The 16,366-nt window shown below is 38.0% G+C and overlaps 2 protein-coding genes across 7 annotated transcripts; one reads left to right on the forward strand and one right to left on the reverse strand.

Annotated features, from left to right (window-relative positions):
- LOC107627699 lies at positions 355-6,605 on the forward strand. The gene is made up of 2 exons (XM_021117018.1): positions 355-3,898; positions 3,982-6,605. The coding sequence occupies exons 1-2, from the start codon at positions 770-772 to the stop codon at positions 6,430-6,432; spliced, it is 5,580 nt and encodes a 1,859-aa protein (XP_020972677.1). The 5' UTR covers positions 355-769; the 3' UTR covers positions 6,433-6,605.
- On the reverse strand, positions 6,648-10,533 carry LOC107625786. 6 transcript variants are annotated; one of them, XR_001617376.2, is made up of 10 exons: positions 10,256-10,528; positions 9,710-9,851; positions 9,159-9,630; positions 8,862-8,979; positions 8,232-8,341; positions 7,925-8,010; positions 7,368-7,477; positions 7,259-7,291; positions 6,933-7,154; positions 6,648-6,838 (listed from the first exon to the last, which is right to left on the reverse strand). XR_001617376.2 is itself a non-coding variant. In XM_016328499.2 (9 exons), the coding sequence occupies exons 2-9, from the start codon at positions 9,798-9,800 to the stop codon at positions 7,126-7,128; spliced, it is 1,044 nt and encodes a 347-aa protein (XP_016183985.1). In that variant the 5' UTR covers positions 9,801-9,851; positions 10,256-10,529; the 3' UTR covers positions 6,847-7,125. The 6 variants fall into 6 exon arrangements, 5 of the variants coding, with proteins under 5 accessions (XP_016183985.1, XP_020971867.1, XP_016183984.1 ...); XM_016328499.2 differs by lacking the exon at positions 6,648-6,838 and having other exon boundaries at positions 6,847-7,154; positions 7,259-7,286; positions 10,256-10,529; XM_016328498.2 differs by lacking the exon at positions 6,648-6,838 and having other exon boundaries at positions 6,902-7,154.

Genomic DNA, 16,366 nt, shown 5'->3' on the forward strand with positions numbered 1-16,366 from the left:
CAAGAAACATTTTTCTTCATCGTGTTTGATCCAACTAAAGTTTCTTTAACTCATTGTCGATTCTTTAATTATTGTTAAGACTGTTCTTATTCCATAATGAATTGATGCCTAACGTTTAGAATACTCCACTGAATGGACATCATTAATCATCATACACCCCAAGACCTTAACAAAACAACAAAATGTCATAAATCATAAATGCATTATTTAAAACGTTGTAGGGTTCACACCGTCTTTAATAATCCAAAATTGAAAGGGATTCCAATCTAAGAAGCTATGATTAAGTCAACAATATATCTAATAAGAGAGATGAAATTTCTTGTAAGAGGGCCGACATAAAAGCGCGTAGAAACATTAATTTCTTATCGATTAATAGTATTCTATTTCTTTATTATTATTTTTTCTTTGTTTTCTGGCAAATAGGATTCTACAGATGCATACACAGATACATAGATAGTTGAACCAAAACAACGACCTAGGACATGGTTTACTTTGAATGAATCTGCAACAAAACTTCATAGTATGTACTTATGTTAACTTTGACCAATTACAATTCTTGCTATAACCTTCTATCTTACTCCACAGCCACCCTACTTTTTCTTTTACTTTCTACACTTTTTGGCGGACGCTCTTTCCCAAACTTAGAAAATAAATGCTCTAAAACACAGAGTAGAAGGATCTTGTTCATGGGTCTGGCACTTGATGATACAATTATTAGTTTACTCACTTCTTTTGTCTTGTGTTGGACCGTACCCAAGAATACACACCAATGAGAATTAGATTACATTCATTGCTTCCCTTCATTCTCTGCTATGTGATATTTATCAGTATTCACATTTCTGTCATCTCTGGCCAATGTCTTCCAGATCAACAATCATTGTTGCTGCAATTGAAGAAGAGCCTTGCTTTCAACAGTACAAGTTCCAGCAAACTGAACTTTTGGAATCAAAGTTCTGATTGCTGTGATTGGAGTGGTGTAAGTTGTGATAATGAAGGACATGTTTCTGGTCTTGATCTTAGTGGAGAATCAATCACTGGTGGATTCAACAATTCAAGCAGCCTATTCAGTCTCCGTCATCTGCAGAGGTTAAGCTTGGCAGCTAATAATTTCAATTCTGTGATTCCTTCAGCATTTGACAAGTTGGACAAGTTAACGTACCTGAATTTGTCATATGCTGGGTTCGTGGGGCAGATTCCAATAGAGATTTCTAAGCTGACGAGGTTGGTTAGTCTTGATATCTCATCTCTTGCCTATTTGGCAGGGCAAGATCTAAAACTTGAGAATCCAAATCTAAGAATGCTTGTCAGTAATCTGAGCAGTATTAAGCAATTGTATCTGAATGGTGTAACTATAACCGCTCATGGAAATGAATGGTGCAATGTTATGTTGTCGCTGCGTGGATTGCAAGAATTGAGCATGTCAAGTTGCAATCTCTCAGGACCCATTGATGCTTCCCTGGCAAATCTTGTGAATCTCTCAGTCATTATTCTTAATCAGAATAATTTATCATCTACAGTGCCAGAAACCTTTGCCAATTTGAAGAATTTGACCACCCTTAGCCTTTCTTCATGTGGGTTAATTGGAACGTTTCCACAAAAGATCTTCCAGGTTAGAACACTGTCATCCATTGACATATCATTCAATTCTAACCTTCAAGGTGTCTTTCCATCCTTCCAACTGAGTGGAGCTCTTCATACTTTGATAGTAAGTGAAACGAGCTTCTCTGGAACACTTCCTAGTTCACTATCAAACCTCAACGGCCTCAGTTACTTGGATTTGTCACATAACAACTTCACTGGTCCAATCCCATCTTTTGGAATGGCGAGAAAGCTTTCCTACGTAGATCTTTCTCATAATAATTTTAGTGGGCCAATTCCATCTTCTGCTCACTTTGAAGGACTACAAAATCTCATCAGCATCAACCTGGGTTACAATTCCATCAGTGGAAGAATTCCTTCATCTCTTTTTAGACTCCCATTACTGCAGAAGATTCAACTTTCCAACAACCAATTTGGTCAATTGGATGAACTCAAGAATGTTTCTTCCTCTAAATTAAAGATTCTTGATTTAAGTAGCAACAACATATCAGGTCCAATACCAACATCCCTCTTCCAGCTCACAGGACTCTCTATCCTCCAGCTTTCCTCAAACAAGTTCAATGGTTTGATGCAGCTAAATAAGTTTCTGGAGCTCAGAAATTTGACCACACTGGACCTTTCATACAACAACTTGTCAGTCAGCGTGAATCTCAACTTATCTTCCATTCCAAACATTAGCACTCTAAAATTGGCATCCTGCAGTTTGAAGGTTATCCCTGGTTTCTTGAGATACCAGTCTAGGTTGAGCACTCTAGACCTATCCAATAACCAAATTCAAGGAGCAGTTCCCAACTGGATTTGGAAACTGGATAGTCTTGAAAGCCTTAATATGTCTCACAATTATCTGACTAGTTTGGAAGGGCCTTTACAGAATCTTAGTTCCAATTTAATATTCCTTGACCTTCATAGCAATCAACTACTGGGGCCAGCTCCTGTTTTTCCCAAATCTGCTGCCTATGTTGATTACTCAAACAATAATTTTAGCTCCCTTATCGCACTTGAAACTGGTTACCTGTCTGGCACAATTTATCTCTCTCTTGCAAACAATAGATTCCGTGGCAGCATCCCTTATTCCATCTGCAATGCCTCTAGTCTTCAAGTTCTTGATTTTTCCAATAATAACATTTCAGGCACAATTCCTTATTGTTTAATAACACTGAGTCAGATGCTTGGGGTGCTGAATCTGCGCCAGAACAATCTCTCAGGGCTTATCCCCGATGTGTTTCCAGCATCTTGTGCTCTGAGGACTCTTGATCTCCTTGGAAATATCTTAGAAGGGCAGATTCCAAAATCTCTTGCTAATTGCTCGAGACTTGAGGTATTGGACCTTGGGAACAATCAAATTACCGATGGATTTCCATGTTCATTGAAGAACATATCCACTCTTCGTGTGCTCGTATTGCGAAAAAACAACTTCTATGGCAACATTGGATGTCCAAAAGACAATGACACATGGCAAATGCTTCAAATTGTTGATTTGGCCTTTAACCGTTTCAATGGTATTCTACCTGCAAAATGCTTCACAACGTGGGAGGCTATGATGCATGATGAAGACAATGCTGATTCCGAAGAAAATCATCTCCGATTTGAGGTACTTAAATTTGGTCCGAAATATTATCAGGATTCGGTAACAGTTACAAGCAAAGGTCTAACGATGGAGTTAGTTAAAATTCTAACTGTCTTCACTTCCATCGACTTTTCATCTAATCATTTCCAAGGAGAAATACCGAAAGAACTGTTTGACTTCAAAGCACTCTATGTGCTTAACTTATCGAACAATGCTCTTTCTGGCCAGATTCCATCTTCTATAGGGAATTTGAAACAGCTTGAGTCACTAGACCTGTCAAAGAACTCATTACAAGGAGAAATTCCCTCTGGGCTTGCAAGTTTGAATTTCCTTTCAGTCCTGAATCTCTCATTCAATCAGCTGCAGGGAAGAATCCCTATGGGTAGCCAAATCCAAACATTTTCAAATTCTTCTTTCCTTGATAATAAAGGATTATGTGGGGCTCCTTTGACTAAAAAATGCAGTGATGTCAATCCAGCAGGAGCTCCAAGAACAAAATCAGCTACTGAATTTGATTGGCAGTTTGTATCCACCGGAGTTGGTTTTGGGGTTGGAGCAGGACTAATTGTTTCGCTGTTGATGATTTGGGATCGAGGAAGAAAATGGAGCAACAACAGCATTGACAGGTTTCTTCTTCTTGTTCTTCCAATGTTTGGGTTATCATACACACCACCCATTGATGATGATGATGATGATGATGATGATGATGATGATGATGATGATGATGATGATGATGATGATGATGATGATGATGATGATGATGATGATGATGATGATGATGATGATGATGATGATGATGATGATGATGATGATGACAAGGTGTCTTTCCATCCTTCCAACTGAGTGGAGCTCTTCATACTTTGATAGTAAGTGAAACGAGCTTCTCTGGAACACTTCCTAGTTCACTATCAAACCTCAACGGCCTCAGTTACTTGGATTTGTCACATAACAACTTCACTGGTCCAATCCCATCTTTTGGAATGGCGAGAAAGCTTTCCTACGTAGATCTTTCTCATAATAATTTTAGTGGGCCAATTCCATCTTCTGCTCACTTTGAAGGACTACAAAATCTCATCAGCATCAACCTGGGTTACAATTCCATCAGTGGAAGAATTCCTTCATCTCTTTTTAGACTCCCATTACTGCAGAAGATTCAACTTTCCAACAACCAATTTGGTCAATTGGATGAACTCAAGAATGTTTCTTCCTCTAAATTAAAGATTCTTGATTTAAGTAGCAACAACATATCAGGTCCAATACCAACATCCCTCTTCCAGCTCACAGGACTCTCTATCCTCCAGCTTTCCTCAAACAAGTTCAATGGTTTGATGCAGCTAAATAAGTTTTTGGAGCTCAGAAATTTGACCACACTGGACCTTTCGTACAATAACTTGTCGGTCAATGTGAATATCAACCTGTCTTCCATTCCAAGCATCAGCACTCTAAAATTGGCATCCTGCAGTTTGAAGGTTATCCCTGGTTTCTTGAGATACCAGTCTAGGTTGAGCACTCTAGACCTATCCAATAACCAAATTCAAGGAGCAGTTCCCAACTGGATTTGGAAACTGGATAGTCTTGAAAGCCTTAATATGTCTCACAATTATCTGACTAGTTTGGAAGGGCCTTTACAGAATCTTAGTTCCAATTTAATATTCCTTGACCTTCATAGCAATCAACTACTGGGGCCAGCTCCTGTTTTTCCCAAATCTGCTGCCTATGTTGATTACTCAAACAATAATTTTAGCTCCCTTATCGCACTTGAAACTGGTTACCTGTCTGGCACAATTTATCTCTCTCTTGCAAACAATAGATTCCGTGGCAGCATCCCTTATTCCATCTGCAATGCCTCTAGTCTTCAAGTTCTTGATTTTTCCAATAATAACATTTCAGGCACAATTCCTTATTGTTTAATAACACTGAGTCAGATGCTTGGGGTGCTGAATCTGCGCCAGAACAATCTCTCAGGGCTTATCCCCGATGTGTTTCCAGCATCTTGTGCTCTGAGGACTCTTGATCTCCTTGGAAATATCTTAGAAGGGCAGATTCCAAAATCTCTTGCTAATTGCTCGAGACTTGAGGTATTGGACCTTGGGAACAATCAAATTACCGATGGATTTCCATGTTCATTGAAAAACATATCCACTCTCCGTGTGCTAGTATTGCGAAATAACAACTTCCATGGCAACATTCGATGTCCAAAAACCAATAGTACATGGCAAATGCTTCAAATTGTTGATTTGGCCTTTAACCGTTTCAATGGTATTCTACCTGCAAAATGCTTCACAACGTGGGAGGCTATGATGCATGATGAAGACAATGCTGATTCCGAAGAAAATCATCTCCGATTTGAGGTACTTAAATTTGGTCCGAAATATTATCAGGATTCGGTAACAGTTACAAGCAAAGGTCTAACGATGGAGTTAGTTAAAATTCTAACTGTCTTCACTTCCATCGACTTTTCATCTAATCATTTCCAAGGAGAAATACCGAAAGAACTGTTTGATTTCAAAGCACTCTATGTGCTTAACTTATCAAACAATGCTCTTTATGGCCAGATTCCATCATCTATAGGGAATTTGAAACAGCTTGAGTCACTAGACCTCTCAAAGAACTCATTACAAGGAGAAATTCCCTCTGGGCTTGCAAGTTTGAATTTCCTTTCAGTCCTGAATCTCTCATTCAATCAGCTGCAGGGAAGAATCCCTATGGGTAGCCAAATCCAAACATTTTCAAATTCTTCTTTCCTTGATAATAAAGGATTATGTGGGGCTCCTTTGACTAAAAAATGCAGTGATGTCAATCCAGCAGGAGCTCCAAGAACAAAATCAGCTACTGAATTTGATTGGCAGTTTGTATCCACCGGAGTTGGTTTTGGGGTTGGAGCAGGACTAATTGTTTCGCTGTTGATGATTTGGGATCGAGGAAGAAAATGGAGCAACAACAGCATTGACAGGTTTCTTCTTCTTGTTCTTCCAATGTTTGGGTTATCATACACACCACCCATTGATGATGATGATGATGATGATGATGATGATGATGATGATGATGATGATGATGATGATGACAGAGAAGACAGGAATTCGTATATGACAGATGATGATGAAGACAGTGAGGCTTATGGAAGGCTCAAAGGGTGGTACTGTGTTTATTGCTCCAAACTTAGTATCACTCAGATGAAGGTAATTCATGATCCAAGCTGTACATGCTTCCATCACTCATCACCGCTTTCAACTTCTACACATTCATCAGATTCTTATTCTCCTTAGTTGAAAACATGCTAATATGTTTCTGTTATTTTCATATCATTTTTTCCTGAATGCATACATGCAAGATGGAATCATTTATTGTATATGCATGCTGTACATACACACAAAATCATTTCAGAGTTTGCAACAGAAAATTTGAGCAATAAAAGAACAATGTCCCCGCTGATTTTTCACTGAGGATTTTCATCAAATACTTGGGAGGCACCACCAAAATAACGAATTGCAGTTATGGATAGCATTGGTGGAATAAATATGTAAGAAAATAGTGTAAGAGCGAATCACAACCAGAGAGTAATAGAAAGAAAATACACTGGCGGATGAGTGAACTGAGCGGTGGCTTTTTGTTGTTTCGTTTCGTTTTGTTTTGTTCTCTTTCCATGAGGCCCAAAATATCAATTTCAGAATTCTGAAAATAAAATCAATTATACATATCTAAGAATATCATTACAGTCCTACCATAAACCAACAATTTAAAAAGATAGTAAAAATACAAAGATTACCTATATATTCATTATTCTGTTCCGAGCAATAAAATGGATATCAGATCACATTTTTTCTTCTGCCTATTGAACCAAGAATACAATACATTATTTATCAGCACTAGGACAAACTAATGAGGTGAAGAATAGAAGGGCCAGCTTCTTCATTTCAATGGATCTTCACCCTTTGCATATGTTGCTAATTGAATATCCTTCAAGGGTTGCTTTTTCCATAATCTTTTCCTGGTCAAAATAAAATGAGCTTGTTGGTTTTCTGATTGCAAATAATTCAGAAACAAGTAAAGCTTTAAGCATTATTGGATCTTTTCAGTAGTAAATAAACTTACTTGAATTATAGTTGTGATCATCCCTGATCTACCCTGCAGTAACTCAAAGTGAGAAAATCTTAATTGAACTTAATATAATTGCAGCTTGTAGCAAAGGAGAAATAGCCACCTGAAATTGCTTCTTTGTCCATGATATATCCTTCCACGTTTTGGAATGGACTGATTGCCATTCTGTTGGAACCTGAATACTTTCGACATGTTGCAAAATCCTCAAGCCACCTACAACATCATTAGTTCCCAAGTTAACGTTTGAAATTAAAGAAAACAAACTTGCAGGGTACATTTATATTTGGAATCTGGATAGCTATATATAAGAATAAAAATTGAAAGCAATTCTTCCTTATTACAACGCATTTTACTTTAGAAAGGCTTGATGATTTGAAGAGACATGTCATGATGTCTCATATCAAAACTGGTGGCTTGGAATAACTATGTTAGACGGTAATGCTCGGTGAATGGATAACTATATCAGAAGCCTCAACCATTCAGATTCAGGATGCATTTAATAAGTTAGACATATTTCATCTGAGTCGCATTAGTTCCTAGAACGTAATTGACATCCACATCTCTTAAAGAAAATTATTTTACAACAGCTCATGCAAATCTTAAGTAGTTGAATTCCATCTTCAATAACACTAAGAAGAACAAATGAAAAGAGACAAATACTTGTGATGAATGCCTCCTCCCAGATTCCATGTTCCAACCATGATGGAGCAACTTCTCGAATTGGGATTCCTTCACTCCTGCATACTCTGCTCACAAAATACAAATCAGACCTCAATGGCTCAATCACTGATAATTTTTTTTTTTATTCCCATTTTTTTCCTTTACTTCCATCCTGTGTTTGATCTTCTTGAAGATACAATCTTTCCAGTTTCATTTTACTAAAATTTCTACAAAATGGCATAGTTGCTTTATGGTTTAAGAAAATAAAGCAGCAAAGGATATTAGTCGATCTATAATTAAATCATACTCAATTACTACTTGGCGTATTATTCCTGGAAGAACACCGTCACTTAAAGGAGCAGTCTGTACTTCAAAAGGATATTTGTTTCCATTGGCCTTATCATCTGAATCCTGACCCTATTATAAAGCAGGGAATGAATACATGCATGTGATCCACAACTAGAATGCTAAAGTAAAATTTATGTTCCACAAGTTTAAAACTATAAAATGTTTTAAATAGATATAAAAGAAAAAAGGCAGAAAAAGAGGAGAAAGTCATGAATAAAGGCTTGAAACTCATTGACTTCTTTTTATTCATCAGTATAACCAAAAGAAAGTATAGTCACACTGAAAATTAGAAAATTACCATCCAGCAAAGGACTATAATATAAACCAAACGGTTTTCAGGAAGTACATGTAACTAATACATTCTGAGGAAAGCTTACTGTGTTAGTTTAGCACTACAACAAACTCGTTTTTAAAAGGCTCAATTAGAATCCTAAAGTATGATACTACATGCAACCCAACCACACAGGAATAAACAACATTAAGTTCAAGTTGTGGAGGTGATGCAAAGTAGGCTGTAGGAATTCTAATAAAAAAATGTACAGAGAATATAAGCTAGTATATAATAAGCCATATTCGAAATCATGCTCACCTTGCAACAAACAACAAAAAAATTTGTGACACAACCTTCAAGTATGTGATTACCATCATTAGATAGCAACAGTTCTGTAACTGAAGGAGGCCTGAGCTTTTCCAGACTCTTCCTTATCCTGCATTGTAGACACAATTTCAAATTAATTATTTGAAAGAATATAAACACTGATTCAGCTAGAAAATGTGTATGGCACTTTTAAATAGTCAAAATGAAAGGATACAGTGCGAGTAGGTGCATGGCCAATTGAAGAGATTGATAACAATAATGATCCTAATTGGGAAGACATAAACTGACCTTACCCAATCTGAATATTTTGCAATTGCAACATGCCTCCCATAGCCTGCCAAAGCCAAATGTGCACCATTTCCCAAGATACCAAATGCAGGAGGCACATAAGTCTCAATATGCACATGCACATCAAGAATTTTACAAACTCTGTCCTCATCTATAGTCTCACATGCATTCAATTCCTCCAAATTACCACTCACAAGAGTTGTAACAGCCAGCTCTCGACAATCAACCCTCTCCTTTATTGCAATTGGCATAACCTTTTGCATCGAATCATCAACAAGCATTTGTAGAGTGGGTTGCCATATTGGCAAGGTTGTCGATGATGGTGGCACAATCGCAGAATTATTAGATTTAAATAGAAGATGAGGAGCCAGCGTTGATAGAATTCGTATGGATTCTGAAAGTCTTTTCATGTGTCTCTCCCAAAACAACAAGCATGAGGCATTGTTATGAGTACGTGATGTTGTGTAAGCACCTGGATCAGAGTTCCCCTGAATCAGTTTCGAAAAAAGCCATAATTTAATAAGATTCATAGCAACTGTGAATGCATATACCTGGTTGTGCTTCTAAGAAGAGTTTGACTGGTGGTGTATCTAAGGTGTTTGATAGAATGCCATTACTGAATAAAAACCTTGAACTTGACATTCTGACTTTCCAGAGTAGCCAAAGGTGAAAGATTGTTGAGTCTACCGTTACCTGATTAATGTCAATTATGGCATCAACTTTGAACATAAAAGAAGAAATTGCTTTGCTTTCTTTTCAACTTAATGTTCATGGTTCAAGGGAAAGGAAGAATAGTAGCGAGCATGTATTATTTTGGTTCAAACAGAATGGGATTTGACATGAAGGGAAGGAGCAGTGTTTGATGAGACAAGTGTCGTATTACATTCCTGGCTCCCGGGACAATGTAACAAAGAATGCATTAATGGATGCAAGAGTAGCACCACTATTGTTATTAATACATGATGCAGTTTTTGCACATGCCTCTACTGAGTACATTCCCTTCTATCAGTGGTCACTCAAAAATATGAACCTTGATGTATGTGTTCTGTTTAGGCTCAACTAGTCATATTAAAACACCTATCAGAAAAGGTCATTACCTGAATCAAACTGAATTTGAAGATGGTGGAAATCCACGAGCAGCCCCTAGGCGCGGAACGGCGTCGCAGCGGAAATGGCTTCGTCGGAAACAGAACGGCGCCTCAAGGAGGATATTCATCTCTCATCAGCGACCATGGCGCTGGATTAGAACCGGGGTGGGGACTGCCCGACTGGGTGTGTCTCTGATGGGGATGGGTAGAATCTTTTCCGGGTCGGGTTCGCTTAGTGGAAGTTATAAATGATTCTGACCTGATGAAAAGAATGTACAAAACTGAGTTGAAAGTTGCAACCATTTTGGCCTGAAATTTTTACCTGGCTTTAATTTTTATTCCCAAAATTCTAGTTACCTTATTAACATTTTTAAATATTAGATCGTGTCTCATATTTATCCTGGTTATTATTTCTGTTAATAAAAATTTGATATGATACATTAAATTGACACGTAAAAAATTTTAAAACGCTATTGTTTTATGTTCTTTCTCAATTTTCACTCAATGTGACATCGGTTTAAGGATTTTGTTGGATTTTTTTTTTGAAAGCAAACAGCTCAACACAATAGAAGTGGAGCAAGTAGAGTGTTACAACTAAACATAAACAGAGCAAAAATAAAAACAGAGCAAAAAAACAAATCCGTACCCATGTCATCTCCGGCATAGCCATCAACAACTAAAGGAATCCCCACCGCTCCACTCGTTAGTACTATTCGAAGACATGTTGATGATTTCTTCAACTCCTTTGCTTGTTTGCTGAAAAATCCGTCTATTTCTTTCCAACCATAAGTTCCAGACGATCGCGCAGAAACACCTCAACCTATGATTACGCTCTTCTTTCCTCCTCGGTTTTTCTGTCCAACTAAGAAAGTGTTCTTTCATCGATCCCGGGTAAGACCATCGTCGGCCAAATGCTGAGATCCAAGCACTCCACACCTGCCATGCAAATACACACCTTAAAAACAAGTGATGTACATCCTCCACCTCGTTGTTACAAATAACACAAGTAACATCTTCCTGATTGATGATTCCAAACCGGCTCAACCTGTCCTTTGTATTCACTCTTCCTATCAGAACAAACCAGACAAACAGCTCCACTCTAGGCGGGACCAACTCCTTCTAGACAGTCCTGGCAAAGCTGTAACTAGTTACCTCCGCTGGGACCAGTTCCTCTTGTAACACCTGCACAAATGAGTTAGTTGTAAAAACACCTCGCCTATCATATTTTCACACCACTCTATCCTCTCTGTTATGAACTAATTTCACAGGTCTCAAAACCTCATGCAACGCACTCAAGAGTTCTAACTCCCATTGGAAAAGCTCTCGCCTCCATTGGAAGTTCCAAATCCACTCAAACCCATCCCAAAACCCACAGTTCCTTATAAAGGATCCACACTGGTTTGAAATAGAGAAAAGCCTCGGGAACCGGTTCTTCAGAGGTCCACCAAGCACCCATGCATCCTCCCAAAATCGTGTCCTACACCCATCCCCAACCTCCATGGACAGGCCTGCGATCATCTTATCCCTTAAAGGTTGGTTCCTGATGTGTAACTGGCAGATATCCTTCCATGGTCCTCCTCTAGTAGGCGGGTCATGAGTCGACAGAGGCTCATTGGGGTTTAGATTATGACAAGAGACTACAACTTTTTTTCATAGTGGGCAATCCTCCTTCGCAAATCGCCACCACCACTTAAACAGCAGTGTTGTGTTGCGAACCATAGCATCCCCAACTCCCAGCCCACCTAACTTCTTCGGTGCCTGTACTACTTCCCACCTTACTAATGCCATACCAGTCCTACCCTCTTCTGAGCTCCACAGAAATCTTCTCTGCAGCGAAATCAGTTTCTCAGCAACAGCTCTCGGCATCTTGAACAAGCTCAAATAGTATACTGGCAGACTGTTCAACACAGATTTGATAAGTACCAACTTCCCAGCTTTGTTTAGCACCTTGGCCTTCCACAGGCTGAGTTTCTCCTCCACCTTATCTATGATAGGCTTCCATGTCTTCACCAACCTCGGATTTGCTCCTAATGATATTCCAAGGTATTTGACTGGGAGGGCATCCCCCTTACACCCCAGTAAGTTACACATACGATCGACCCATTGCTCCTCACAATTAATTGGAATCAGGCTAGACTTATCAAAATTGATACTCAGGCCTGACATCAACTCGAAGACTCTCAGAAGCCTCTTATAATTTTTTATAGTCTCCTCTTCTGGAGGGCAGAAGAAAATAGTGTCATCAGCAAACTGAAGATGTGACAATGCTACACTATCTCTACCAACCAGTAATGGTGATATACGACCATTCCTGACTGCCTCTCCAATCATTCGATGCAACACATCCACCACCAGTACAAACAGGAACGGAGATAGTGGGTCCCCTTGTCTCAACTCTCTTTCCATGTTGAAAGGCTTAGATGGCGATCCATTTATCAGTACCGACATAGACGCAGTGGCTACACACTCCATCACCCATGCTCTCCATATATGCCCAAATCCCATCTTCTGCAGAATAATGTTCACAAAGCTCCACTTAACTCTGTCATATGCTTTTTGGAAGTCAAGCTTAATTAGGGCAGCCTCTTTTTTCCTCAGTTTAAGCCAACTAACTGTTTCACACGCAATAAGCGCCCCATCATGGATTTTCCTTCCCTGTACAAACGCACTCTGAGTCTCTCCTACCAATGCTGGCATCACTGATCTCATTCTCCTAACTAGCACCTTCGAAATAACCTTATACACACACCCCACCATACTGATAGGTCGCAAGTCTTTAATCTCCTTCGCACCTATGAATTTAGGTGACAACGCCACCCAAGTGATATTGGCATCCTTCGGTAACCTGGCCGTCTGAAAAAACCCCGTCACTGCAGCTGTGAATTCAGGGCCAATCTCATCCCAACATCGCTTGATGAAGTTCATGTTGTATCCGTCACACCCTGGCGCCTTAGAGGACTCACAGTCCCACACTGCCTCTCTGATTTCCTCTGCCGACGGCATCACTTCTAGAGCCATAGCATCCTCCTCACCTATTCGAACCACCAGACCATCCCTGAACCCCATCATAGGAGAGTCTTCCTGATGGTATAAGTCCTTATAAAACTCTCTGATAGCAACCTTTATTCTAGCCTGATTCCGAACCAATCTGCCGTTGATCACCAGATTATCAATCCTATTGTTCCGCCTTCTAGCTGAAGCTATATTGTGGAAGTATCTTGTATTTCTGTCCATATCATTCACGTGTCGGGACCGCGACATCTGCTTCCAATGTACTTCTTTCCTCACATACCATCGCTCACAGCACTTAACCAACGCCTTTCTTCTAGCCTCCAAAGATACAAACGTAACTTGACCCTATAGATAAAGATACAAACGTAACTTGACCCTTCTTCTTCTTTCTCTTTTTTCTATTCTTTTTTCCCACGTTTTTATTCTTTTCGCATACTTGACTGTGAAAAAGGAGAATCAGGATAACATTCGTCGTGTATCGGACTGTTGTGTGAAATTATTGAACAAGTAGTATTGCTGCGAAAAGAAACGACGAAGATCAGGTCAAGAAATAAAGTTTTTTTTTTTACAAATTTTTTGATACTTTGTTCTTGGCTTTTGTTTTAGTTTTTGTATTGCATTATTTTTGTCAGAGCAAACTGTTATTTATATCTAAGGCATTGAAAGTTGTTACATGTGAATGATACTAGGGTTTGTTTTTTGTTTTTGTTGCTAAAGAAGAAAATATCATTTATATCTTTTGTTGTCTTTGAATAAATGTTATTATCTGTGTTATTGCTTGTATTTAAAAAAAAATTGTTGCTTAAAAATCAATGATGTTCTATTTTATTTTTTGGAGTTTGAACTGAGTTAAGCCAGTATGCTTTGTTTTTTGAAATCATTATTGAGATTTTTGTTATTTTGCAATGTAGATGTATGATGATATAACAATTGTCATCCACCATGGAGAAAGTTTTGAGACAAAAGAAGATGAAAAAGTGGTATATATTAAAGACCAAATTGAATAGTTATTTAGACTAGAGGAAGATACAATGGATGTGTTCTCAATAAAAAATTACTACAAGGTTCTTGAGGTAGTGAGGGAGTTCACCGTACAAGAAGGGAGGCTCCAATAAATGCTAATGCTTCTTCAGAGATTGTGCTATCACAGACACTTTTTTCACTACCAGATAATGGAGAACAAGAACAAATAACCATCTAATTTGTCCTATTATTTGTGGGTTTAAGGTTTATTTTAAATATCTGTTTAGTTTAATTGTGTGTTAAATTGATTTGGATTTGTATTCTACTCATACAACTATAGATAACTTCTACAACAAGACCCAACAAATTACAACCTAAGAAAAAAGCATTTCTGGCCCTAGGATGAGCAAGTGTTGACTAGGGGTTTACATGGGCCGGGCCACACCGGGTTTGGCTTAACCCATACCCGACCCGAAATATAGACCGGACCTAATTTTTAGACTCTAACCCGATCCTAGACCTGATGAAACCTACGCACCTTCGGGTCGGGTTAAAACTGGGTAAAAAAACGGGTGAAAACTGGGTCTTTAGCATGTAAAAATCACCTAATCTCCAACCATTATTTCACAATTCACATAGTAAAATTCACTTAAAAAAATATAACAAGAACCAACCCTTCTCTAAAATTAAAGCATAACCATAATAAATACTAATATTGTCTAATAATACCAAATATTTAAATCAATACAAATAACACAATATTATGCATTAGTCTAAAGTCTTATGCATTTTAAACATAAAACATTAACTTATAATCTTATAATGACTAATAACACAAAATATTAAGGTTTACAATATTTAAATTCCGCATAAGAATAACCATCATCCATCACTAATAACACAAAATATTAATTGTGTATGATGACCGGGTCACCGGGCCGAAATTCGGGTGACCAGAGCTATGGCCTGGACCCGACCCGAAATAATGATCGGGTCTATTTTTGAGACCCTTATCTAGCCCTAGACCCGATGAAATCACACTAAATTAGCTCCTAAAGTGTTCGGGACCGGACCGGGTCTTCAAGCAGGGCCGGGCCATGTACACCCCTAGTGTTGACCAATTGCAGGGAGTAAGTTCTGGAACAGCTTTAAAGATGGCTGAAGTCAAGTGAAGCCAGCATTCAAACCTCCTAAAAAGAGTAGTTGTTTTTTTAATTATGTTTATCCCGTGTCACAGGAACATGGTTATGTGTGTTCAAATACTTGACTATTTTGTTGAAGACCTTTTAGATGTATTTTGTTCATAACTTTATGGTTATTTGTTCAATTATTGGCAAACAATGCCTTTGGATATTGACTATAAATGTCCTTTTTTGGACCCTAAATATAAAGACTTTATTTTAAATTTATAAATGGTACCAGTATGTTTAATACTTAGCTTTACTTCTTCACTGATGCAACATTACATATGTACCAGAGGAGCTAACACATGCTTCTTTTTCATAATTGATGAATGCAATGTTTTCATTCACCCTCAACATATATATCTTTAGGTCCACACTTTTAATCAAAATTTAATCATACTTACACCATACATAAAAGTCACAAACACACCTAAACAAATAACCAAACTTAAAATACTAATCCATAGTTTCAAACACCTAATTTCAACTTCCATTGAAATAATTTTTCATGCTAAATTCATCTTCCAACTATCATCATTGCTTGTAGGTTGTGCTTTGCCCACTAAACTTCGTTCTTCTTCGGCGTCTGTCCACATAAAGAAACCACATTACATTCTCCTAAAACTCTGTCAATTCCACATCAACTAACAAAAAGAAAAAATTTAAAGCATATTCGGCAAACAAAAGTACCAATTGTAACACATTGAAAAAAAAGATGTTGAGAACTTACATTATAATTTGGACACCCATAAAAAAATCTTTTAGAATTGGCATTCGTCCCATACCATCACAACACTAATAGCATTCCACAACCACACCAATTAAAAATCTTCCCCAATCTTCCACAAAACTACTAATGCTTTGTTTGCCTTGGCTTTCTTCTTCCATCAAAGGTACCCTAAAAAGAGGCAAATAACAGAATATTTATTTATAAATTTAATTCTTATAATTATGGATTTAG

This window comes from Arachis ipaensis, chromosome B02 (assembly GCF_000816755.2).
Source record: "Arachis ipaensis cultivar K30076 chromosome B02, Araip1.1, whole genome shotgun sequence".
Taxonomy (NCBI): Eukaryota; Viridiplantae; Streptophyta; class Magnoliopsida; order Fabales; family Fabaceae; genus Arachis; species Arachis ipaensis.

Bases quoted from the DNA above. Each gene is read 5' to 3' on its own strand.
- LOC107625786 (XM_016328498.2), bottom strand. From the start codon at position 9,800: ATGTCAAGTTCAAGGTTTTTATTCAGTAATGGCATTCTATCAAACACC. The intron at 8,011-8,231 runs GTATGATTTAAT...TTTTGTGAGCAG, and splicing joins ATACGCCAAGTAGTAATTGA to AGTATGCAGGAGTGAAGGAA. The intron at 7,292-7,367 runs GTGGCTATTTCT...GAGTTACTGCAG, and splicing joins GGACAAAGAAGCAATTTCAG to GGTAGATCAGGGATGATCAC.
- LOC107627699 (XM_021117018.1), top strand. From the start codon at position 770: ATGAGAATTAGATTACATTCATTGCTTCCCTTCATTCTCTGCTATGTG. The intron at 3,899-3,981 runs GATGATGATGAT...TGATGATGATGA, and splicing joins ATGATGATGATGATGATGAT to CAAGGTGTCTTTCCATCCTT.